The sequence below is a fragment of the Empidonax traillii genome, unplaced genomic scaffold (assembly GCF_003031625.1).
Source record: "Empidonax traillii isolate 1590-97213 ecotype Southwest subspecies unplaced genomic scaffold, ASM303162v1 scaffold384:size1533304, whole genome shotgun sequence".
Lineage (NCBI taxonomy): Eukaryota > Metazoa > Chordata > Aves > Passeriformes > Tyrannidae > Empidonax > Empidonax traillii.
In genome coordinates this window covers 1,482,410-1,507,774 of record NW_020955577.1, presented here as the reverse complement: position 1 = coordinate 1,507,774, position 25,365 = coordinate 1,482,410, and the positions used below count along the sequence as shown (strand labels likewise).

The window sequence follows — 25,365 nt, the reverse complement described above, 5'->3', positions numbered from 1 at the left end:
AAGCCACGGTAGCTCTCGGGTTACGGACAGGTTTTCTTTAATGCCAACGAATAGCCATGAAGCGACCGACAAGCGGGTGGCGAAAGGGCCCCGCGCAGCGACAGGAGCCGGCCCCGCCGGGGAGCGGGGCACAGCCAGCCCTGCCGAGCGGCCCGCGCGGGTCTCGGCAGCTTTCGGGTGGGTTTCTGTATTTTTGTAAGGAGAAATAGAAAATAACAAGAAATCCGCTCCTGCGCTCGTTCAACACGGACCGGTGGCGGTAGGGACACGCTAGTGAATCCGTAGGGGTATAGGAGCAGTGTCTGCTCCGGGGGCAGGCGCGGGGGCCGTTCTTCTACGCGATGACACAGCCTCCCTTCTCCTTGAAGGGATTCTTGTCCTCGGGAACCCCCTTCACCAGCGGGTCCTCGCCAGACCGCTCCTCGATGTAGTTCTTGATCTCTTCGGAGCACTTGGACACCTCGAGGGAAAGGACAGAGAGGAAGCAGCGTTATGATCGAAGCTAATGAACATCAGAGGAGGAAACCCGTGAATTCACTTCCTTCTTTCTCATTTGCCTTCCCGCCAAGCGTAAAATATCTGACCACAGAGCAAGCACAGCACGTGCAGACTCAGCTTCCTTCCTCTTTTTTCTAGCCTGATATTCACAGAACATGTGAGTATCTCTGGGAATGTATATGCCACTTGTAACAGCAGCTGCTGCATAGTTAAACTTGCATTCTTCTTAGACAACGTAGTTTTATTAAGCTGCAGATCACAGTCTCCCTCAGCAGCGGCATGACTTACGGTCAATGGTTTCAGGGTCAGTAACTTTCAACTCAGCTTTAAAGCGTTTATGGCTTTACATGTTTTTCCCAGACAAAACATTCAGCAGTGCTTTTTCAATGGTAATAGAAATCCTTACTTTATGGTTCTACTATTGCAGTGATGCATCTTGAATGAGAGTAACGACCTGACTGGGAAAGACAATATACTTACAGGTTACCCGGGGTTATTTTGAGCAACAGTTAATGGAACAGCCTATTGTGTTATAAGAGAACACAATACACATAACATTGCATGGGATTCATAGCAAACTAGCACTGATGTAGGTAAGCCTGCACAGAACCTGTCCATAGAGAAGAAATGTGTTTAGTTTTTGTTCACTGAGACAAGAGAACATGCAGTGAAAGTATCTGGGGAGTCTGAGAGTGCACAAGTGAACCTCAGGAGCTTCAGAGGCTCCTTATCCACACACCCCTCTTGCTTCCTTTCCCTGTGTCAGCAGAAACTCTCCTTAGATGCTCGAATACCTGACATGCCTGAGGATGCACTCTTGCTCCGTCCCCATCTCCTCCCTTTCTACCCACAGTCCCTGCAGCGGCACAGCTGTGCATCGTCAGCAGCAGAAAACAGCTGTTGGCCAGGCCACTAGATGATTAATATTTCTAATTTAAGGCCCCTTGCCATCTTTGTTAATTACATTTTACTTCATAGGTAGAAGTACAACAAGACAACCGATGAATTTAACTGCTGTATTACAGACAATAGAGAATGCATGACCTGTGCAGAATTAAGCTTTAAGCCATCAGAAAGAATAGACTTAATTGCCAGTTAAACAACGCATAAAATAAAATTTAGCTACCTTTTGATCTACAAATGCCATTGCATGTCTTACTCTTCTGTGCCTTGCAAACGCTGTTCATTCAAATTGGGGCACCTTATACCATAGTAAAGTTGTGCTCCAAAGTCTATGCAGGACCAGGATTTGTTTTACTTCAGTCAGTATTACCAGGATCATTATCACTTATAAGAAAAAAAAAAAAAAAAGCCTGCTTAAAGACACGCTCGAACATTTTTATTCATTCAAAAAATTATTCAAAAGGGCACTTCGTTTTTGTTAAGGTATAGGAAGGGGTCAAGAAAACTTTGGCTAAAGTTTATACTTTTGGTAACAAGAAGTATGCAGAAGTGTGGCTTCTGCATTTCCCTGTCCCTGTAACATCCATACACGTACCAGGGGACTGTGATGACTACAACACAGGTTTCATTCTCACAGTGAAACTTCTGTTACAATGCACTGGTAAAATTGAGCATGCTGTCTGTGCTTTACTACAGGTGAATTGAAAATATCTGTTTCCCTAAAGTGATCAGGCTTTTGGTTTATTTCGAAAATGTAGACTATTATTATTATTGTTATTATTGTTGTTATTATTATTATTATTATTAAACCTTGAGCTCCTGCAGAGTATATTTCAGTTGCTTGGGAACTCTCTGAGGGATGATACTGCTATCTATAGTAGTTCACTGTCAAGCCCTCAATATTGCTGAAGCTTTAGACTATACCGTAACACCCACAATCACTAATACCTAACTCACAGCTAAAATGTAACTCTGGCGTTCTTATTTTCTGGGCTAAACACCTAGACCTGCAATGTAATTAGTGTGACTAATGCCACTGATTACCACATATAAATGTATTTTTAGTCCTAACTAGAAGTGTTTATTTAAGTGTAGTTTGCTTCTGCTGGCGTGTAGAATAAGAAAAAAAAATATATATGTTTCAGAGCAAGACCACTTCTGCACGTTTTTCATTTATAGAAAATGTAGAAAACCACAAACATTTAACTGGAAAGTACTTCACCTTTGGAAAGAAGCAATCAGTGTAAATGTCTAAAAGTTCAGCTTTTCTACGGGACAAGGCTTGGTGGGTCACGGCTCCGCACCAGCAGCCCTTTGGCTCCTGCCCTCCGCCCGGGAACTGCACAGCACAGGAAGAGGGAAGCGGGGAGCGGGCCGGGGCAGGGAGCGGTGCCGCGGCAGGGCTTCCCGCCGCACAGCACCCATCTCCTGGCACCGACAGGTCCCAGCGCATTCTGTCTACAGAGGAGAGGAACACAAGGCGACGTGCTCCTCCCTCGCCTGGCAAGGCTGCCTTGTGCTGGCCTTGAGCTCCAGGGACTCGCGGGGAGGAGGAAGCCAAGGGGTGCCAAACGCACGGGGAAGAGCCGAGGCCGGCGCGCCCACGCCAGCCTCTCCCGGCGCCTTCTCTCGCGGTCACCCCCGGGAAGGACCGACGTGGTATTAGCGGTGCTATGTCGACAGAGCTGTCCCCGGCCCCTGATCCAAAGCGGGTGGCTGGAGCCGTCGGTGCAAACCGCGGCCGTCCCGAAACAGTCACGGCTGTCCAGAGGAGCGGCTCCCACAGCCTCGCCTTCCCCGGCCCCGCCGCCCGCCCGACGTGCCCCCGGCCGCCACATGAGCCCCTGCACCTCCGTCCGGGGACGAACGGACTGCTCCCCGCCTCAGCCCCAGCCCCAGCCCCGGCGGCCAGGCATCTTGGGAGTCCTTTCTCTGCGCCCGCTCACCGGCTGCCTCTCCAGCTTCACTTCTTTCCGGAGCTGCTCCACTTCCATTTTCAGTTTGTCCTTCTCGCTCAGGTCCTCGATGTTGATGGCTGGCATCGTCTACACTGTCAAAGAGCGCAGAGAGGGAGGGACGACAAAAGGTTACGTCTGGGCAGCAAGGGCGCCGGGGCCGGAGCCCCCGGGCGGTGGCGGAGCGGTGGGGCGGTGGGACGGCCGCCCCCGGCCCGCCCCCGGGTTCACTAACACTGCCGGCCGAGTTGCCCCGCTGATCGGCGGCGACCGCTTCCTCTCCGGCGCGCCCGCACCCGTTTTCCGCGCCGCTCCGGCCTTTAAACCTCCATGCTAATCCCCCCTAACCGGATTAGAGCCCGCCGTCCGGTCCGGCCCCGCTGCCGGGGCGCCGGGGCGTTGACACGGGCCCTGCCTGCATAGGGAGGTCCGGCCGTCCCGGAGCGGCCCCAGACCAATGCGTTCGGTCTCGCCGCCGCACTGGCTGCAGGAGCTGGAGGACCCTGCTGTGCTGACCTCTCCGGCCTCTCCCTCTTCACCACTGCTACGGGGCAAACGCAGCGAGGTCGATGGGATTTTGGCCCAGCTGTGAAATTTTTCTCCCCAACACCTCCTTCTCCTCTTCCACCTCACGACCATTGCAATGCTTCATGCTTCTCCGTGCCACCAGCATCCTTTGGTTTTGTGTTCCTCTGCCCAGCAGCTAAGGTAGAAGCAGGTGGTTTGCATGGGCACATTCCTCGATACTTGTACATTACTACCACGAAGAGACTGGACTGAAATGGTAAAGAGGGAACAGAGTCACTCTCATATTAAATGCCCCAACAGGCAGCCAGCCCATCAATGCCAGACACAACAACTTTTGTTGATAAGTGTGTCTACAAAGCAGAATTATAGCTCTGCATGAGTTCCTGTGCCTGGCTTGCACCAAGGGGCTCTGGAATCATGCAGTTATGAGAGGTGTCAAGGGTGGAGTGCTCCACATAAGAGAAGTGATGGTTTCAGAGGACACAAAAAGGAGCTAGGAAACTCTTCACCTGTGGTTGCATACAGCTTTGAGGTCTAGATACCAAATAGAGCACTATGCTCTGTAGAACAGGGTGATCCCTCCCTGCCAATTTGTACAGCCCCTAGCATCTCTCATCCTAGCAGCTGCTTTTCTACAATACCACTGGATACAGAATTCAGGACCTTTCAGACAGAACATAGCTGCAGGCCATTAAAATGGGCTTGTAGGCCCTCTGTTATCTAGCAATTCAAAGGTCCATATAGGCAATCACCCTTCCCTCTTTCCACCTCTTTTTTCCTATTAAATATACTCATTTCTCCTCCTCTCCCCACTCACCAGATGTAAGCAGCTGTCAGCAGTATGTAAGATTTACATCTTTCTTCTCCAGTGCTCCTCCTGTAGTGCTCTTGGGGTCTATATTCCTTTTATTTCAGCCAGTTCACTAAAATCAGTTTTTCTCCTTCTGACTATTATCTCCCTGTTCCCAGCTGTTGATACGCAATTTTTACACTCCCATAATCTACACTGACAGCTGCATCTCCAGACTCTACCAGCTGCTGGTCCTGGGCCAGTCAAAACAGGAGGAAGGAGCTGGCCAGCCAGAGTCTTAGAGGGGCCAGGGCTGTTGCAGGAGCAGAAGCATTGCAGTGCGGAGAGGCAGAGAGCATGTGCTGTGGTGGGCAAAGGTGTGGAAGTGAGGTGAGGGTGGGTTCTGGCACACCATGAACACAGTTAGGGTGGGAAGAACTTGGTATCCACAGCTCTGTAATGGAAAGCCTCCAGAGAGTTGTTTGCTGACTTGACTAGCTCTGTTGATGGCAGTCAGTAATGGACTTTCTATCACTTGCTGTGTTAGCTTTTACTGTATTTCATGTATTTTTACAGGTTTTTACCTAATCTGAGTTATAGCAAAGGAGAAGCTGAAAAGCAGCACTGATGGATAGGTGGCTTTAGCTCACACTTTGATTGGTATGTGTGTGTGCACAGAGGAAATGGAAAATATGGTAAATGGTATTTGAATATAGTACTTACTTTGCTGCTATTGTTTAAAACGGTATTTCAATTACTTCGTTTGCAATTGAAAAAATTATGATGAAAACCAAAGCACATCAGTCTAGGACATCATATTAAAGAACATCATATTAGAATCACTCGAGAGTTTCCAGTATTAGAAAGATGACTTTTTGCTTTCTTCTGGGAATAAAAAGTGTACGTTGTTTTTTTATTTGTTTGTTCTTTCTTATCAAAGGGACATAAACTTTAATATAATTGCTCTGCCTAATAAGCTGAACAAAATCCCTAAAAATGATGACACCTGTTAGTAACAGTTGTAGCTATAAAATTCTAAAGCATGGCAGATGTGTCCCATGGTGATGACTCAAACTGTACAAGGGTTTATTTTGTTGTCACTAAAGCACCCACTTATCCTTTGGCAACTACAGATCCTAAAAGAAAGGAGTAGTTCTGTAAAAGAAGAGGAAGAGGTGCCATTCATATCCTTTCAGAAGACATGTAGGTGGGGTAGGAATTAAATTTGCTTCTTTCTTGCCTTTAAGAAAAATAAAATTATATCAGAAAACTAGGTTGTAATCCTCCATGGTATAAGAAAAGCAGAGAAGTCATGGAGAGAAAGTCAGCTCCTGAAATAATCACGGTGCTATGAAGTTCCCCCTTCTTACAGCCCCTACTGACTCTGCTTCTTTCCTGCAGGCCACAGATTTCCAGGGCTCTGTATCTCAACCCCATCGACGGCAGCACCGGCCTGCAGGGCTGGGGCCAACGCCGTTGCTGTAAAGGGAGCAGAGAAGAACAATAGGAGATCAGATTATTTCGTTGTTATCTATGGAAAGCACGCCTAATTTGCAGCCACTCTTATCTCTCTTACTGGATTCTATCTGGAGTAAACACTAATTAATGTAATGTCTCTAACAGATTAGAGACGGAAAAGTATGCTGTTCGCTGCTCATCCCTTTCTTCCCCTGATCACACCCCATTGCCTGATGGGGTTAAAATCTGCAGAATAAGCCAAGTCATGATATTTCCTGAAATCCATCTCTTTGCACTGGCCAGAGGTGTCATCCATTCATCCCCGTGGGTTTTTCCAGAGTCCAAGCCCTTTTGACGATGCCTCGGTTTTCTCAAATTCATCAGCGTTTTACACAACGGTATTAAACTAATTACGCGCGTTTGCTTCAGTGGCACTCGCTAGGCAGCCTGTACTTGATCCGGCTGTATCAGGACGTGCAGCAGGCTCAGCGTTTGATTTTCGGCGTCCCACCGCCCTCTACCTGGAGCCTCCGAATCGAGAGCGGCCTCAGGGGGGCGACGGCGACTGGGCGGGTAGAGAGAGAAGGTTTTGGTTAATTGACCCGTCACGGATTTCGCCGTGATTAACAGGAAATGCTCTTTGAGCATCATCCCGTAATGTGATGGGGGCGGGGGACGTGGACGGGACCGCCGGGGACTCCAGCCAGCTCCCCGCAGCGGGAGCCCCTCCACCATGGGCGGTGCAGCCCGACGTGCAGCCAGCCCCGGCAACGCCCCCCGCCTGATCCCGCCGCTCCCCCCGACGGCGGCGGGGCAGGGGGGCTGCCCGCGCCCCCCGGGCACACGCAGGCGCGGAGCTGCCGCGCCCAGGTGGCGGCCGGGTCAGCGGGGACCTCCTGCCCCGCTGAATCAGCCCTTCCCCTCCCACCACACGCGCAAGGAGGGAGGCGGCTCGGGGAAGTCGCCTGGGTGCATATAAAGCGCTGCCGTCGGGCCGTCCAGCGCTGCTCGCTGCCGGGATCTCGCTGCCGCCCGCCCGCCCGCCGCGCCATGGACACGGGCCGCCGCCTGCCGCTGCCCGCGCTGCTGCTGCCGCTGGCCTGCGCCGCCCTGGCACAGCGCTCACTCACAGGTAGGAGCGGGCGCTCGGCGGGACCCCGCGGGGGCTTCGTGGGGGGGGCTGGGGCCGCCTGTGCCGGCAGTGGCCTGAGCCCGTCGCTGGTGTCTCCCGCAGAGAAGGAGCGCGCCTGCCTCCTGCCCCCCGACGACGGCCCCTGCCGCGCCCTGGTGCCCCGCTGGTACTACGATAGGCACACGCAGAGCTGCCAGGAGTTCACCTACGGGGGCTGCTACGGCAACGCCAACAACTTCCTCACCTTCGATGACTGCGAGAAAAACTGCTGGACCATCAAGAGTGAGTCCAGGGACCGGCAGTGCCCCAGAGCGCCCCAGGGTGGCAGGGGGCTAGAGGGGACCTGCAGGGGCACCGGGGAGGCTGCACAGCTTGCGGGATGCTTTGAGCCCACCTGGCGTATCAGAGTCGTAGAATTGTTAATGTTAGAAAAGACCTTTAAGATCATGGAGTTCAAGTGCTGTCCCTCCTGCTTGTTGCTGCTTCTTGCTGATATCAATTTTAGGCAGGGAAACCAGAATGAGTTGTCTCAGAGATGACATGTGGAATTTACCTATTAATGTAATTTAATATTGTGCCCACTGGCTAATCAATGCATCAGATTCCTCCTGTAAACCTTACCCCACTGCAGGTGGAACAAGCCGGGACTTGCTTGTAACTGGAGTAACAATATTTTGCCTACACTGCCATGTTGTTCTGTCTGTGAAGAATGAAGAGTTGTTTTTACAGATGATGAAATTATTTCTATTGCAGAAGTGCCCAAATTATGCCGGCTGGAGGCTGATGGAGGACCTTGCAGGAGTCATCTAAGAAGATACGCCTTTAACTTGAGCTCAATGAGGTGTGAGGAATTCATCTACGGTGGCTGTTATGGAAATGGCAATAACTTCAGAGATTTGCAGTCTTGTGTGGACCACTGTCTGCCAGAAAGAAGTAATGGTTGTTCCAAATTTTTAATAAAATAGATGGTTTAAAAGTGATATGAAGGTGATACTTTATTTGATATTTTCCTCTGGATACCCATACAGTGGTATTTTTGAAGACTTCTGTGAAGTAGTTGTTTATATTGCCCACATTAATTTTAATGTGTTACTTGTCTCAGCTGTTACTGAAAGAGCAAAAACGCTGTGGCCTAAATACTGCCATGGCTAAATGCAACCAATTTCTTGACTTTTAGAGTCAAGGTACAGCGCTAGCTGAGGGGAAATAACAGGGTCGGAGATCTGTGTTGAGGCAGATGTGTCAGACGTTGTGGCAGTCATGTTCAGGGCAGTGATACTGTAATATAAAGCAGAAATACCTTTCTAAAAGTCAGGCCTGAGATGGTGTTAGGAGAGATGGTGTTGGCACTCAACAGCTCAGATTCTGATAGAAGTTTTGCCTGATGTGATTCTTCACTGTCTCTCCACATGAGCTTTAAATAAGAAAGGTCATAACTATGAGTGGGTCACTGTAGCTAAGCATTGCCATGACCACCAGGTTAATGTCCAGTGCAAGATAGGATCTTTGAAGAAGAGGGATCTACCAGAATGTATCAAAGCTGTCACTGCTTAACCTTTATTAATGTTTGATGACAGTTTTCTGTGGCTGATGACAGACTGTCAGCATTTTCTCAGGTGAATGGGGAATTATTTTTAATTTCTCTGTTACAGGTCCAGTGAGCTGATAAAAGGTTTACAGCAGGAAAAGTAAAATTCTGTTGAGGCAAAATAAAAAATTATTCTTTTGAGAAAAGTGGAATTTGTATTTTTTGCTGAAAGCATACAGAATTTGCTGGCAAAATCATAACAAAATAGTGCCTTTATTTTCTCTACAGAGGTTATTTCACTGAAATTATTGTTATATTCCTATATACAGGGAATAAGACTATGTAAATATCTCAGCCATCATATGCATGGTACCACAAATGAGGAAAACTGATGAATTTCACTCGTGGGATAATAATTCTGTTTTCTGGGGTGGTCTGTTGCTTTTTCAAATTCACATCTCACAGGAAATAGATACAGTAAGTCTCTGAAATCACTGGTAATAATCATGTCAATTCACTGGGGAAAAAGAGCAGTTTAGACACAAAATTTATTGCAGGGTAAATTTTAAGAAGCCAGGGGCAGGGATTACATTTATATAATTTTTCTTCCTTGCTCTTTTGTTTTTCTTCGTCCTTTTTTTTCCCAAGCTGGTCCCTTGCTGTGCTATAGCCCAAAGGATGAAGGATTGTGTTCCTCCTCTGTGCCTCGCTATTACTATGATGCCAAGACTAAATCATGTAAGGAGTTCAAATACACTGGCTGCGGTGGAAATGCCAATAACTTCGTTACTGAAATGGATTGCTACAATGTCTGTAGAAAAGGTAAGTTTTTTTGTATTTTGTCAATCACAAGCAGATAAAGCAATCCCTGTACAGCAATCAGAGTTCACAGTGCTCTTTTGCTTGCCTCGGCTTGCTACAAGGGTATTCTTTTTGCATGTTGGACTTGATGTTTTCAAATTCAGGGAAAATTAAAATGCAATGCTAAATCCTTCTGGCAAGATCAGTGCAATGTGAGGTGGTTACACGATATATGAATGAAGTATAGAGAAGGACACATAAAAAGACTAAGCCCACTTATTGGAACCCACAAGAAATCAGTCTTTCCAGTACTTGTATGAACATAAATAATATATCCTTTTATTCAGGATATTTTTAAAATAAGATTAATGTGAGTTGTGAAATCAACTCTCCTTTTCCCTTAGTATTTTCAGAGGTTACCATCCTACCTCGATTCCCTGCTGTTAACACCCATTTCCTATTCCCATTACTAAAGATTTCTGCCTCATCACTTGTGCTGAGTAAACTGTTTCTGTGGCCATGGGGGGAAGACTTGGAATGATAATTGATTTTTCCTAATGGTTTTATTTAAACCAGCTACTGGCTGTGCTTGTAAATCAAAACAGTTGCGCTTTTACTTGCAGTCATATGTTCGTACCAGCTATTGCATGTTTTAATACCCTAGTTTAATTAATTTGATATGAAAATAAATGAGAGAGAGAAAAGCATAATTGTGTGTTGCTCCCTGGAATACTCAGGAAGCAGACAGAGCGCAGTATTTTAAAAATTGATACTAATGGGAAAAGAATTTAAAACTGTATCTAGCATGTACATTGCCTTTGGAAAAAAGAAAAACCTAAAAAGTAGCTTTGTTTTAAACATGAAATGCATGAGAGTGGAGTACTTCAGCACTGAAGATGTGTAGTCAGAAGGCTTAAGTTGGAAGATGATTCTTCTGGAAATCAAGGGCTGGGGCAAGGATTACACTCCAAGCACTGTCCTCAGAAATAAAAATATTGCTTTCCAGTTAGTCATGACAGTAATATTTCTGTGGCTGACAAGCCTGAGTGTGTCTCTGCCATTGTAGTATTATAAGGGAGTCTCTAATAGCATGCTAAGTTTATCTGAGATGCTTGTGATTATCTAATTTGCATCTATTACTACCTGTGAAGTGGTAGGGCCAGGCTCCAGTCTGGAGTGTGCACAGAGAGAGGAGGAAGGAAACTGCCTCTTCAGCATCTGACTTCCATGCTCTGTCCTTGCCCATGCCCAGCCAGATCCACCTGCTTGTTCTTTCTTCCGCAATTTTTTTTTGTGGAAGAAAGAATTAGGGAAATGCTGTCTGTCTGGTAACTGAAGCACCAGGATAGCCAAACATCAAGTATCAGTTACAAGCTTTTTCACCATCTTCTGAATTTCACAATTCATTAAGGCTTGGTACAGCCAAAGACCAAAGTTAAGGGCATAATTAGGGCTAATTAACGTACTGCTGTACATATTAATTTCTGTAGCTTGGCAGTGCACGGCAATATTAAGCAAATAATTCAGGCAACTTAAGCCACTCCTCTCCTACTCCCAAGATTTCCTCCTCAGCATCTTTCTTGTTACCTTCTGGAGTCTCAAGTTGAATTCAGTTGACCTTCCCTGTGCAAATATACAACTGCTTACTAAATTAATCTGTAGTGTTTTGAGTGATAAGGTTTCTGATTAATTTAATTTTAAAAGGTTTACATTGGAAAAGAAAAGAAATGTTTTGGGGTGACAGCAAAAGGATTGAGAACTGCTGCTAGTAAATAAGTAGCAAAAATACAAAGATTTTCTGTCAGAAATGTTTTCTGAACTGCACTTACACATTTCCTGCATCCTTTGTAAGCATTTCTGGAATTAACTCAGGCCACTCTGCAGCTTCTCTGAGTTATGTGCAGAAACCCAAATTTCATCTTTTCATCTCCCATAAGCATGGGTTATATTTTAGCCTTTAACCCACTGTTTAGAGAAATGTAGTAATGGTTTAGGGGTTTTTATTTGTATATGGTTTTTGGTTTGGTTGTTGGATTTTTTTTTTTTTTGAGCAGTATATTTAGTTTCGTTCTGCTTCACTAGATAAGGACAGCTAGATAAGACTTTGATGCCTGCTTAGGAAAAGAGCAGAAGGTGAACACATTGGAGATCTTACAGTGTGAGAATAGGGTGTGCAGAACACATTTTACAGTTTCTGTTTTGTTTGTTATTGGACAACTCCTAGAACAGCATAATATGAAAAAAACCGTCTGCAAACAATAAGAGTAGTAACAGTTTTGTCATGCTGTTTCCTTAACTTCCTCCTTTGTTTTGTTAGCAGGGACTCAGAAACCAAGAATCAACAAACCAATGAGTGTATATCGCAGAAGAATAATGAGAAAACTGATCAAAAAACCTCAGATGTAAAACCAGAAGTTTTAAAGCTGATATGTACTTGGATGTTTGAAACACCTTCTGTTGATTCCACTTTCTTCTTTTGTAAGGTAGTTTCCACACAGTTTTATACTGACATGGTTCTGTCTTTCAGAACTCATTTGTATCCAACTTACTTTTTTATAAAGAACTGTATTTAATAGAGGAATGAACTTAGATTTGGTTCTTCTGCTCTCTTGTCTTTGCAGTAATACTTTGGCAAAGACAGGTGTTTAGATTTCCATGTTTTTATGGGGGAATGTCACTACTGCCTTAGGAGAATATTACAGGTGTTGCAAATCAATTAAAATTTGAAAAATCAATTGTCTCTTAGAGTAACTGAGGAGAGAATAACAGTCTACCATGGATTTTTTTTTTTTTTTTGCATCCTCTGCTTGCTAAAGAAAAGGAACTTTTCAAAAGTACAATCAGAAATCTATTGCCCTGCCATTTTACACAGTTTGGCACTATCATTTAAATAGACTGTCTTTTACAGTTAACATTCATGGTCAAAGTTTTCAGAAGTCTTCATAACAGAAGAAGTAGTATGAACTTGAATCCAGTTCATCTCACAAGAGAGAATCGGGAATAGGGATACAGTGATAAACACTGCAAAGTCAACTAATAAGCTAGTCGAGTATTAAAATAACAATGTAGCTATTACCTTTCATGGCATTTGAAATTTCTGTTAAGTTACACTTCAGATTGTTGTATGACATAAATCAGTGTATTTGTACTGATTTTATACTGATTACATCTGCTGAGGCTCTTGATATTTGTGTTAATGCAGTGGCTGTTAGAGCAGAACAGCAGAAGCTTCTGCAAAAGTGTAATCCCTCTTTTGAAGGCACCCTTTTATTTCTTATGGTAGATTATGCCTATGGTGATATTGCACATTCTTGTATGTTTTGTATTTCAGTCATGTCTGAATTTCAATTTATTTTGCCTACAATATTTTCTAAATATAAATCCGTAAGTAATGTTAATAAAATGGTTTTTTTTGGAAAAAGAGAGTTTGTTCTGTCATTGTATGAGTTATAACCATCAGTATGTGTAATGGAACCTCTTATTTGCTAATTATGACTCTAGCAGGGTTTAGTTGTCACTTCAATTGTTTCCTTATACTGAGGTTTTCATTTGAAGAAAGCCAATAAATTGCATAGATGTCAGCAGTTTTTGTGGCTCAGCTGGCTCTCTAAAGAGCTTCTCTCAAAGGTGTGTGTAGTTAAGCTGATGGCTTGCTTCTGGGTCTCACGTTGGATGTTGCATTATCTGGGTGACATGTTGCTTGCTTACTTGAAATTACATTGGCTGTCAAAAAAATTCAGGTGTGTACTTTATACCCATTTCAGAGAGGCAACATGATGGGCAAATTAGTCAAGATTTGTTTTCTTACTAATGTTTCTCTCACTGCTGGATTTTTGATTAGAGCAGTTGTCTGTGCTTGCCATGGTTTTCTACCACTCTATTTCTGGTTCTTGGTCTCAAAACCCTTTCTTATTTCAATTAACCTATTACTTATTGCAGATGAACGAGGACACTCTGTGATAGAAAATTGCAGGTAACTGGTGACACAGTTTTAAGTGTTTGTCCCAGGCCAAACCTCTTTTTTGGTAACCAGCCTTCAAACAGAAAGGGGCTAGTCTAAACTCCCTGAGGGAGCCACAGCACTGCCTGTATCACTTCCTCTGCATTGTGAATTTTGGCCATGCTGTTTAGAGTAGGAGCTCAGAGTGTCCTCTGAATATTTTTTTCCAATCTTACAGTAGCATTTGGGGCGCTCCAGCTGCATTTGCTGCCATTTTCTGACCATGGCTCATAGTAACACAAGGCTGTTTCAGAAAGTTCAATTTAGACATTGTTTTTAACTGTAGGGGATGACTGTCTTTTAACATCAGCATGGAATATAGTCTTTCACAACACGTTTGAGAAATCAGTATTACTCCTTATCTCTCTGGGTCTTTGATTTTTGCAGGAGTATCTTTGGATGGGATCCAAAAGTGGAAGTGGACCTGAGATTTAAAGGGAGGCCAAAACCAGAGAGCAGCTTCAGCTCACTGGAGACTTTTTGGTCTTGTAATTGAGTGCCTTGTCACACATCATGATATGTCCTGAGCAATGCAATACCCAGCTAGTGTCCCAGAAAGGATCCAAGAGTTTAGTACTGTTTTGCTCATGCCCTGTCAGGGGCACAATGAGAGCTGTCTTGATGGCCTGGGCTGCACCCAGGATGCTGCAGTGGCCACTGCAGCCCTTTGTAATGCAGCTGCTCCACAGGTGCCTTCTTTCCTTGCATGAAAACGTAATTTAAATTCTAAGAAAAAACATAATTTACTGTCTAAGGGCATACTGCTACTTAGTGAACTATCAGACGCTTGGGTTTTAATCCCTTGCCTACCTCATATCATGCAGAAATTTAGTGTAAACAATCTATAATTTTCACAAAGTTTCCTAATAAGCAGACTCTAGAGTATTCTGGAGGAGGATGGGAGGGCAGGGGAAGAGGAAAGAGGGAGGCGATGGAAGTTTTTTCAGTCCTTTATTGAGGCTATTCTATAAATTGTACTATATTTTCAGGTAAATGCTTTAATCTCTTCTTTCTTTTTATTTTTTTTTTTTTTTAAGCTACAAAGAATTTCAGCTGTCACTGTGCTGCTTTGCTTCACATTCTTAGGTTACTCTAATATCCCTTCAGACTGCTGTGACTTTGACTAATCTAAATAATTATCATCTACAGCCTTCTGTATGACTCATGATTTACTTCCTTTTTCAGTTTGCTGATGAAACAACACCGACCTAAGCTTGGGCCAACTGTTAGTGTTTTGCTATGTTGAAAATTAATGCAGCCCATACCATCCTGCAAATTAGCTTTTATTATAGTAGCCAGTGTCCAGCATCTGGTGTTGTGTGTCACAGTGCAAATTTCTACTGCAGAGGAGGGAAGCAGTGATTATAATCAGCTGGGTTCGTCTTGTCTTGCATAGGCAAACTGCCACTGAAACTCATAACTAGTGATTTGCATGGGGCAGTCATACCTACCACTGAAAAGTAGTTGCTGGAATAAGCAGATTTTAATAAACTATGTTGCAACATCACTGCCCTTTAACTTTCATTATGACCAGTTCATTTCGTAGTGGTAGCTTGCAAAGAACTTGCGAAGAACATAAAAAGCTGAATAAAAATGAGAAACTGCACTGATTTTTTTTATCATAAATCTGTGACAAGGAATTGCTTTGTAAAGTATTTCTGGAGAAGGAGAGTGGCTTCATCTTTATATTTTAATAGAATTTCAAGTGTTAAAAAGAGAAAAGGAAAGAAAATCTGTGGGGAATATTGCGGAATCCCTGTGGTAATATTTTTATTGATAAACTAAATGATGGCAAAAAGAATTTCACCCATCTCATTTTAACAGTGATTTGGCCCAATAAATGGCTTTCTTGCAATTCCATACTTTAGGAGCAAAGTGGCGATGAGTTCAGCTTGTATCCCTGGAGTCAGATTTCTGGTTACCAGAAGCATCCCTGTTTCTTTGCCACTTCTCATCAGCTGAGGAGGTGAAAAACATATTTTTTTTTTTTTTTTTTTAATCATCCCTTAGAAATAATGTGCCTTTAAAAAAAAATGCATTAAAAAAGTTCCTAAACTTGTCTCAGATTACAGATGAGAGATTATATCCCTAAGATTGAAGTCAGCCATACTGCTGAGGGCAGATGTTCTGATCCAGACATGGATAACAAATCGGTTCCACTAGATGAATGTCGTCAGGCTATGACTGTGAATTTGGAAGAACCACATTATGGATGTGCCAGAATTATTATGCATTTACATTAATGTTATTAAAAGCAAAATCTGCCTCATTATCTTTCTAGAAAGAAAAACTATCACTGGCAATAATTAGTGCAGAGATACTCGTGTCTCTCATTTTTCAGTGCAAATGGCCAGTCTTTGCGAACAAAGAACCGGGGAAGGTCTTTACACCTTCCAGCCTGTGCACTGGACTTTTTAGGTGAGACACAGTGTGCGTGGAACTGAGCCCACCCTTTAATCCTGAGGTTCATCTGCCGGGGCCAAGCGAGCTTGGATGGTGGCAGCGAGGTCCTCAGGACGTAGATGGATTGCCTTACAGGGCTAGCGAGCTCCATCTGCCCGGGGAGTGGCCCTGACCGGGAATCGAACCCGTGTCTCTGTGGTGACAGTGCAGCGCCTTTACCCTCTAGACCACCAGGGGCTCCAATTTTTCAGTGTATGGTGGTCCTGTACTATAATGTCTGTCATCTGATAAATTACTTAATTGCTCAGGAGAAGGGTGTTAATTATAGTATATACAGCCTAATGAACAGCTATGATATTTAAAAAGTAATCTATGTAAACAAGATGCATAAAACCATGCTGTTGGAGGTATTAGCCTCTGATGTGACCATGAGTTATAATTTCCAAATTATTTGGAAATGAGCATTTGCAGCTCATGCGTGAACTATTTATAAAAGAGAGATAGTTCAAGCAAGTTAACTAATTTATGAAATATAAAACATTGTATCTATTATGTGGGAATAAACCAAGTCACTTTTAATGAAGGTTCCCTTTGTACTGGCAGCGGTGACCATAATTTCAGATGAATATGGACAAAACTGATGTCTTCCAGACAAATAGGATTAGGTGCCTAACTGCTTGTGTGTGGAGGGTTTTGAAAGCAGCTTCAGCTCACAGAACATCACGTTGTCTGATTTGGGGGGGCTGAACTTCAAGCTGGTGAGCATACAGTATTATTGAGCCTTATTAGTTTCTCAGGCCAAATCCTCATTAAGTGCCTTAATATATTAACTGCAAGTTACATTCTTTAATATTTCAGCCAGCTGAATTACAATAGTTTTGCTCAGTGAGCTTTCTTGAGGGGAGTGTATTACTTGGGAAGTTTGCAGCATCTTTCCTAAGATGGCAATGCCTGTTTACATTTTTGAAAGCTTAGTGTGAAATGCAGTACTAAAACTCATAAGTATCTAATAAATGCTTATGAACACTATCGTCTATGGGATATTTTTTTCTGTGTGTGGGAAGCAAGATAAAGAGGATAGATTATACTAATAAAAGCTATTTAAATAGTCAAGAGAGTAAAGGCATTTACTGGCATTATCAAAGCACAAAAGAGCTTTCCATCATCACAGTAATTTTCAACAAGGAGGAATCTTGAGTTTACTGATGTTAAAGAAGAATATTTTACAAAAATGCCTCCAGTAGAAAGCAGCACAACTAGCAAGGCCTTTTTCCTCTTTCTCCCTGAAAGGAGGAGGGAAGTCTCATGAGGAAAACCAGATATGACAAATGGTATTTATTCTCTCTCATGGGTCCAGGCTGCTGAACTGGAGAACTTGTACAGTTTCCCCTGTGCCAGCCAAAGGGATCCTACCACACTTTCAACAAGGGCTGGAGTGAGTCCAAAAACTTCACTAACCTCCTTTAAGTGCAGAAAAATGGTCTGGCACAGAGCAGCATTCCCTTGCAGCAGCAAATGTATCTGCTTTACCTGGGGTCTACTTTGCCAGTGTTCATCAGTGAGTGCAAGCAAATAAACAAAGGCTAAACAAAAAATTTCTGACCTTTGTTTCAGTGCCTGCAGTTGCTGGATGTATGATGTGAAGGACTGCATGCTCAAGTGAGGCAATTAACTCACTGCTTTACTCCAATATGTCTTCAAATAGGATTAGAACTAAAACTGCTATGAAGCCTATTCTATAAAACACTGGAAAAATATCTGTTTTAATATTAAAGGCATTTTCTTGATTAGGTTTTATCAGGGTTTGTTGCTTCCAACTTTGTCAAGACTCTTCTTTTTAAATCTAAAGCAATGTTCAGATAATTAAAGGTCAGTTTATACCGAAGGAAGGAATTTAAAATCTCCTTAGTATGGTTTAATTTCAGCAGATAACTTGGATATTCTTTCTTCTGTTATATTATATGTTAATAGACACCTAAGTGTAACTTTTGCACTGGCAATTAAAATGTGTTCCTTAACTGGTCTCATAATAGCTATTTTGCATTCTTCTAGTGTGAATTAACTTAATCAGTACTAAAATAAAACAGCAAAGTATGAATCACATAAGTTCCAATTATCATAAAACTTTTTAAAACCAGAAAGACTAAAAAAAAATAAACGAGTCACTGAAGTAGAGCTCACCTTATTCTGTTTTCTAATTTTATATTTTCTTTAATCTGAGACTAAAGAAAGATTACAGACTCTGCAGTTATGCTGATGGAAAGCTGTTCTTGATCTCCAGATATACAATAAAGAAGCTCTTTCCAAACCTATTGCAATAGAGCTGACAGTCATCCAACTCTTTATTGCCTCATTTTTTGAAGAGACACCTGCAGATTTTTTATCCTCAACAGATATGAATGCCTTTGAATACAACAGTGAGCACTCAGTAGCATTTAATATTGAAGTTTTCTTTTTTCTCAGTTTTGAGAAATCTGATTTCTCAAAAATTGCTTTCTGATTTCAGCCCATAAAGTGTTAGGGAGGAGTGTGCTGAGCCTCAGCTGCAGAGGATGAGGCTCCAGACCTCATAGCCTCAAAATGCCCTTGAACTATTTATTGCTGAAACCCTCAGCCCTGTGAAGAAGCTACTGAGAAGCAGCTCAGATGGCTTTGTGGAGAGAAAAGAGATGGGTCATACCTTAAGCACTTGAGAAAGGTAAATCAGAGGAAAATAAGATAGTCACAGTTCTTACACGCTCCCTCCTGATCACAAGAGATATTTTTGCAAGCTGTGCAGCAATGTTCATTCCTTGGCTAAGGAATCCTAGGCTGGAAGGAGGAGGGGAGAGCCTTCTTTGACTCATTGCATTTCCTCCTGCTTTGCACACTTGAACAGTCTCTGCCTGCACCATGTTCATGAAAAAAAATGGGAACTACCAGATCCAACTGTGTTCTCAGTGCTTATTATCCTGAAGAAATCCAAACTCCTTTCAGTCCAAACTTTGCAATGAGTATGAACGACTGTCTTAAGTGAAGCAATGCTGAAAATGCAAGTAAGTTTCTGAGGATGCCACAGAAAAACTAAGGATACAACAGAGTCCATTCTTCTGGGTACACAGGGCACTTCCCATAGCCATTGCTTGGGGAAATCCCTATTCCCAGTGCAGGTCACAGCCTGTGCTGGGAGCATTACTTTGATTTGAGGAGGACATGGGTCTCAGTGTTGTGCAGAGCTACAGGCAGCTCACTGCTCCAGACATGGGCTGAGGGTACAGAGAAAGAGGAGCAGGGCCTGGTGAGGGACATTGGGCTGGGGGTGTCACTCTGAATGGGAGTGGGGAGGTGGCTGTAGGCAGAGAGAATGACTTACATTCCTTGAGCACTACATGATAAACTTGTTGGCCACATGGTCTTATTACAGCACTACCATACACCAGCCAACATACAAAAAGCAAAAGAAATCAAAAATTCAGCTATCTGGACTCTCAGATGGGAGCACAGAGTATTAATAGAGCTTTGAAATACATTACTGACCAACAAGTCTAAAAGGTAGGGTTTTTCACCTTCAGACACCTGAAAACATAAAATAATAACAATTTTGTTTTTCAACTGATGCAATAAATCTCAGCAGCAATGAATGCTCCATAAAGCCCACTAAAGCGTGACTTTTTGCAACTGCTGAATGGCCGTGACAGCTCTTTCCCTATGTTATTGCTGTCAAACTAAGCAAATCAGAAAAGAAATGGCAATACATGCATACCTAGCAGTGGTATGGATTATTGATAGCATTCATTCACTATGGTCAAACATATTCCATTAGGATTAGGTTTGATAAAATCTATTCCATTAGGAGTAGGTTTGATAATGTCCCTTTCAGACACTTGCATAGTCATGCTCCAAAACATAATTGGGGCTGTCTTCCTGTATGTTTTTTTCTGCTAAATTTCCATTTAACAGTTAGTTAAAATTCAAGAAAAATGCTTATTTTCCTAATCAACAGGTATGAAACTCTGCCTTGACTCAGTGCACTACCTTAATGCATATGTTTGGTCTGTATAATGTCCCCTTTACTAGTAATGGAGAGTTTGAAATCTGTACTTTGGTCTCTGATATTTCTTCAGTTTTAGTAACGAAGAACCGAAAGGAGCTTGCTATGTTAAGAACTGCACAATACTGTATCTGTAGAGAGGCTGTTTGTACAGCAAAGGTGAAAACAGAAGGGATCAAGAAACAAAGACTGCATTTACAAAGGTGTTTGATTTGTGGGATTTTAATAAGTGCCAAGCTGCCTAACTCCTATTGACAAAGTGGGAATTTCCCAGGCACTTTTAGGAAGTGTCTAAGGCACCTTATCTCTATCCTGGGACATTTCTATCTATCTTAATTTATTAAGGTAAATATCTTTAAAATCTGGTTCCACCTCATTTTCAAAGTGGTTGAAGACCAGATGGTTTACAGTTCATGCAAAATGTCCTGCTCAGAGTCACCCAATTTGGCATTGCCTAACATTAGGACTCTTTCCCTTCTTGTATGCCAAGTGCCGGGATCTGACCATGCAGTGCTTAGCTGGTTAAGTCACCAAGTAAAGGATATGAAGAATTCTGCCTATGAGGTGGGCAGCTGTCTACAATGGGAAAGCTGAAAAAGAGGAAAAAAAGTGAAAAATGCACATATAAGTACCCAGCTTGAAGAACTGGACAGAAATAAGTGTCTCCATCCATGCAGAATCTAGCAGAGACTGGGCAGAGACTGGGCCAGATCCCAGTCTCTGCTACCTTCTGCCTTTGAATCCATAAATTTGAGGCAGGGAATTTTTTAACTTTGGGAGTTGCCCAAAAATTAATTCGTTTGAATAAAGAAAAAAATAGTATAAATTCCATAAATGCTGCAGCATGAGAAAGTATCAAGATGTGAACAATCCCTGTTTTCAGATTTGCAAACCAGAAACCTGTCTGGTATTTTGTGTAATCAAAACCACACCCTCTTCTATTCAGCTTTGGTTTATTAATTAGAAAGCTTCCATATCATTCCCTCTTTCCATGGTTGCTTGTACTATCTGCAGTTTTAGATAACATAAAAGAAAGTTTGCTGTGCCAAAGATGGTAATGATTATAATTTCCATTTTTTAACATAGTTATCATTTTTGCATTTCTGCTTTATGTGTTTTCCAGTTCTGAAATGAATCATACATGGAAAAAAAAAAAACCCTTCATATTAAATCGGTCTCAGAATACCAAAAAAAACCCCCCACACATACCGCACCCTGTGATTAATTCATTAATCCATCTTTCAAAACAAGCAATCTAATTAGCTTGCAAACAAGAATATGACGCACCCATGGCTCTTCAAACAGTCTTGACATACTGAATATTTTGGACTCCTGCAATACACAGCCTTTCATTTGCTCCTTCCAGTTGCAGTAAGACTCAGTACCAGAACATTTTTGATCTTGAAGGTTAGTTGATGGAATGAGCTCCTGGTTCAAAGCTGGGAAGCAAAGAGCAGATCCCTTTGAGGAAAGCTGAAATTTCAAGTGCCTCTAACTGGCAGCCCTGAGCAATGTTGACTAAAAAATATGTGGTTTTAAAAGGTTTGAGTGCTGTCGTTTGGGTTCTTCATGAGGACTAAAACACAATCAGTGGCTCATACCATATATATATATATATATGTATACATGAAAAAGAAGGAGAACTGATGGAAGCAGACTGGTGAAGATTGCAAGGACAGATAGGTCTGTCAGTGCAGTTAGGGGAGCTGTACCAAAAGAGGCCACAAAGCCATGTAAAGTAAGGGTGATAGTTTGCTGGTGGGGGAGAGGGGGTGAAGGAGGGGCTGGGACTGAAGCTGAATTTAATATATACCTATCATGCAATTGAAAAGCAATCCAGAAAAAGTACCAAATAAAAACATTACCATTCTATTAATAATGATACAATTACCTGTAAATATTTCTGAAAAATCAACCAGAATAAACAGGCTTTTTAATCTCTTATTTAATAACTTTTGTCCTTAGGTGATGGTTGGTTTTTTTCTCCCTGTTTATGTTCAACTCTGCTGCCATGTCACAAAATGTCACAAATGGGACTGAGATGAGTATGGGGTAACCCTTAAGGTCTCTGTCATGGCACCCACAGTCTCAATCCTTTCAGCTAATGGAAATGCTGCTGCAATGAATTAGTCCTTGTCACCATCCAGCAGGGATGTTTTCTGGTACTGACTTCTTGACTTTTTGCCTTTTTGCTAATATTTTTTGGCACAGACTACGACATAACTGGTTTTTTTTATTCTCCTTTTCTTTTTTTTCTTTAAATTTCAACACAAAAACACTGAAGATGTTAGCTGTGTTGTTCATGACTTTGTTTATTTTTGAAATCTGTAAGGAACACAATCAGTTTCTAAGACTTAAATTCTCCCATTGACTGCTGAAAAAAGAGGAAGGCTACAAATGCTGCAGCAACAGCAAGGAAGATGGATGCTCTGTCACATTTACCCGTGTCTGACAAGATGTCTTCTGTCACACCTAGTATCTGGTTAGTGGCTGGGATGGGTGGAGAGTAGCATGAAAAAATACATATACACCTTACGTGATGAGTAATGGTTCTTGCCTTGGTTCCCTGAACATGAACTGAATCAGAAAGCACTTACAGGGTGGCCTTGTAGCAGATTATGGGAAAGGCCAGAGATTTGGGTTCATGTGGGTCCAGTCATGCTAATAAAACAATAGGGAGGTTCACAAATGCGTTGATGGTTGAGAATGACCAACGTAAGAGTAAACCACAAATTGATGGAATTCATCCTATAGAAGCCACACAGTAAGGAACTTAAGGGAAGCAATCAGAGCACTCTGTATGTGTGAAATGCAGGCCTGGTAAGCAGTGCTGCTTGTCATACCCCAAAGTTTCTGCCCTTTGGTTAATCCCAAAGTCTCACAGGTGAAGCATTGTTGGTTCTTCCTATGCTGTGCTGAGAACAATGGAGTTCCTTTCATGACCATTCTGCCAAGAAGGAAAGAGAGGCCAAATAGTTTCTTCCACTGCTGAGCTGGAACAGAAATAAATGTCTAAATATCATGTTTTAATGACAGACTGGTATTGTAAGATTGAATTGCCTTTCAAGTGTATCTTTTTTAGTAAAAAAGTACAAGAGTAATCAAGTCCAACCAAAAAGTCCATAAAGTAAGGAAGCAAAATGTTTTGTTCCTTTCTTCCCTCTGAAGCCTACAGAGAAGTATGTTCGCACTAAACAGTCAGTCTCACTCATATTGATATTTCCCAACATAGTTTGTTTCTTTTGTAATGCTTTGACAAAGCTTAGTCAGAGATTTCATGTATAGCCTGTACATATATACTTTTCATGTCAATGAAAAACATTGAAAACCTGACAGATGAAAAATTGATATGTTCGTTTGACTGAGAAGTCACAAAGAAATACAGGCAAAAAGTAGTGTTATATCATGTAAGGATCTGCAGGGCCTAGGAGTCCTTTCGGTATGCTTATGTGTCCACCATTAACGCAGTTTTTAGGTAGGCTTAATCTACAGACAAGCGCCCTTTATCTGAGGCACTGGGGCCTTTAGTTGAGTGGATAAGTGAACATAAAGAAAGTGTTTCAGCTTCTGCAGGTGCACAGATTCCTGCAGATCCATATTATCCATCCCTGTGTTGTAACCCCAGGGCTTTCAGCCTGGAGGTACCAGCCAAGTCTCAGCCTTGTATGAAGGCACCAAGGCTGCTGCTGCCTGAAGTGACTTTAAAAAGCTGCATTTTCTTCACACTGCACATGAGCTAGGAAATCCCATCAATAGGAAAACTGGGGACATTTTGGTCCACAGCACATGGGTGATCCTCAAATCACAATCTTATAGATGGTGCATTGTCAGTTCTATTTAGGCTGTCCTATGAACAGGGAGGGTCCTTTCATGATCACAGTGCAAAGCAGGAAAGGGAGGCCTTGTTCTGTAGTACGGTTAAACACGTAGCTCTCACAAGGTTAGTGAAAGTTACCTGCAAGTTGAATCACAGAGGACCTAACTGATTTGACTAAAATAGAAGAGAAAGACTTTGAAATCAGGCAAAATTCAGTTTGGGAAATTCTGGTACTGAATGCCAAGAAAACCAGCCTCTCAAATAGGTCGTTTTTAGCACTACTACAGTCACGTCCAACTAGATCTCAGCACAGCAAGGCAAAGCTGATCCATCTGCAGAAAGACAGATGGACATACTCTTAGTTTTTTTAGCCAAGTGTTTTCTATGTCAGTGCAATTTTATTTTATATATAGTCATATTACATACTTTTTTTTTCCTTCTCTGCATTAAATATTTAGGTTCTTTGCCTTTAAACACATAGGTTTGGAATCTAGTAAAATGGAAAGCAAAGATATTGCAGTAATATTTGAAGACAGAGACCGGTGGAATTATTTTCAGATATCGTTGACCCATTCCTGTACCTCAAATCTGTTTCAAAAAATAAAATCTCACCAACTTTTTACAAGCTGCATAAATAGCCACACTATTTTTCCAAAGCTAAATCTCCTCAGCAGTTCCTCTTGTTGCACAAGAATGTCCTTTTAAACTTAGATGAACATCTTCTTTGATGTTTAGCAAAAGGCCTGGTCCCTAAAGGTTTTTCATCTAAAGGATGGATGTATAAAATACAAATTATATTGAGAAATGTATAAGCATATATATGAGCTCACTTGTATTCATTTTTTTATTCACATAAAGTGGGTTTGGAAATCTTAATGTGGGTAATGGACTATTACTGTAAAGTCATAATCGTGGAAGCAAACATCTATTTTTTCAAACTAAAGTTTATTAATGCACTGTAATACATTTTCTCCAGTTTAGTTTACTACATAAAATACTGCCTAGTTAGAGCTATTTGGAGGAAACACAGATGGTTCCTTCACTTCTGAAGTCACATTTTCCCCAAAAGTTAAAATGGAAAGGTTGGTTTATAAAGTGTTTGAGGTTGGCTTTCATTATGCACTCCTCGTTTTATAGTCCATTGTTTTATGGTGTTCCACAAAACTAACCCAGAAGCATCCCACTCTATATGTATTATCAAAAGACTAACCCTTCAGACTTTTTCCAGGTAATATAAATTGAAATTCTTGGTAATCCAATAGGATTTGGCTTTAAATCCTTCTTAGCTAATTTGATGTTTCCATTTGCTTAATCAGTTTTAATTTCAGGCATGCCCTTCCACAGCCAAATATGATGATAGCATCTTTCAGAAAATCATGATAGTTTTGCTTCATTAGTTTGTTTCCCCTAAAATTTTGCTTTGCACTCTTTTAGCCTGTGTAACTCAGCTCATACTTTACAGCCTTTAATACTTATAGACACTATTTAATAACTCTTCCCACGCATTTGGTAAAAAAATGAA

General features: G+C 42.2%; 2 protein-coding genes across 4 annotated transcripts; one reads left to right on the top strand and one right to left on the bottom strand.

Annotated features, from left to right (window-relative positions):
- Positions 1–20: 20 nt before the first annotated feature.
- On the bottom strand, positions 21–3,735 carry LOC114062134 (guanine nucleotide-binding protein G(I)/G(S)/G(O) subunit gamma-11). Of its 2 annotated transcripts, XM_027893231.1 has the most exons (3): positions 3,590–3,735; positions 3,348–3,451; positions 21–460 (listed from the first exon to the last, which is right to left on the bottom strand). In XM_027893231.1, exons 2-3 carry the CDS (start codon positions 3,441–3,443, stop codon positions 335–337), a joined length of 222 nt encoding a protein of 73 aa, XP_027749032.1. In that variant the 5' UTR covers positions 3,444–3,451; positions 3,590–3,735; the 3' UTR covers positions 21–334. The 2 variants fall into 2 exon arrangements, with proteins under 2 accessions (XP_027749032.1, XP_027749031.1); XM_027893230.1 differs by having other exon boundaries at positions 3,348–3,731.
- A 3,430-nt stretch (positions 3,736–7,165) lies between these two features.
- Positions 7,166–12,936, top strand: TFPI2 (tissue factor pathway inhibitor 2). Of its 2 annotated transcripts, none has more exons than XM_027893238.1 (5): positions 7,166–7,264; positions 7,367–7,546; positions 8,018–8,197; positions 9,441–9,614; positions 11,914–12,936. In XM_027893238.1, the coding sequence occupies exons 1-5, from the start codon at positions 7,183–7,185 to the stop codon at positions 11,997–11,999; spliced, it is 702 nt and encodes a 233-aa protein (XP_027749039.1). In that variant the 5' UTR covers positions 7,166–7,182; the 3' UTR covers positions 12,000–12,936. The 2 variants fall into 2 exon arrangements, with proteins under 2 accessions (XP_027749039.1, XP_027749038.1); XM_027893237.1 differs by having other exon boundaries at positions 7,168–7,264; positions 11,911–12,936.
- Positions 12,937–25,365: the final 12,429 nt, after the last annotated feature.

What these genes read in the sequence shown, in the direction of transcription:
- LOC114062134 (XM_027893231.1), bottom strand. Translation starts at nt 3,443, where the DNA reads ATGCCAGCCATCAACATCGAGGACCTGAGCGAGAAGGACAAACTGAAA. An exon ending in TGAAGCTGGAGAGGCAGCCG is followed by an intron (nt 461 to 3,347) that starts GTGAGCGGGCGC and finishes CTTTCCCTCGAG; the next exon opens with GTGTCCAAGTGCTCCGAAGA.
- TFPI2 (XM_027893237.1), top strand. Translation starts at nt 7,183, where the DNA reads ATGGACACGGGCCGCCGCCTGCCGCTGCCCGCGCTGCTGCTGCCGCTG. An exon ending in AAACTGCTGGACCATCAAGA is followed by an intron (nt 7,547 to 8,017) that starts GTGAGTCCAGGG and finishes TTTCTATTGCAG; the next exon opens with AAGTGCCCAAATTATGCCGG. An exon ending in CTACAATGTCTGTAGAAAAG is followed by an intron (nt 9,615 to 11,910) that starts GTAAGTTTTTTT and finishes TTGTTTTGTTAG; the next exon opens with CAGGGACTCAGAAACCAAGA.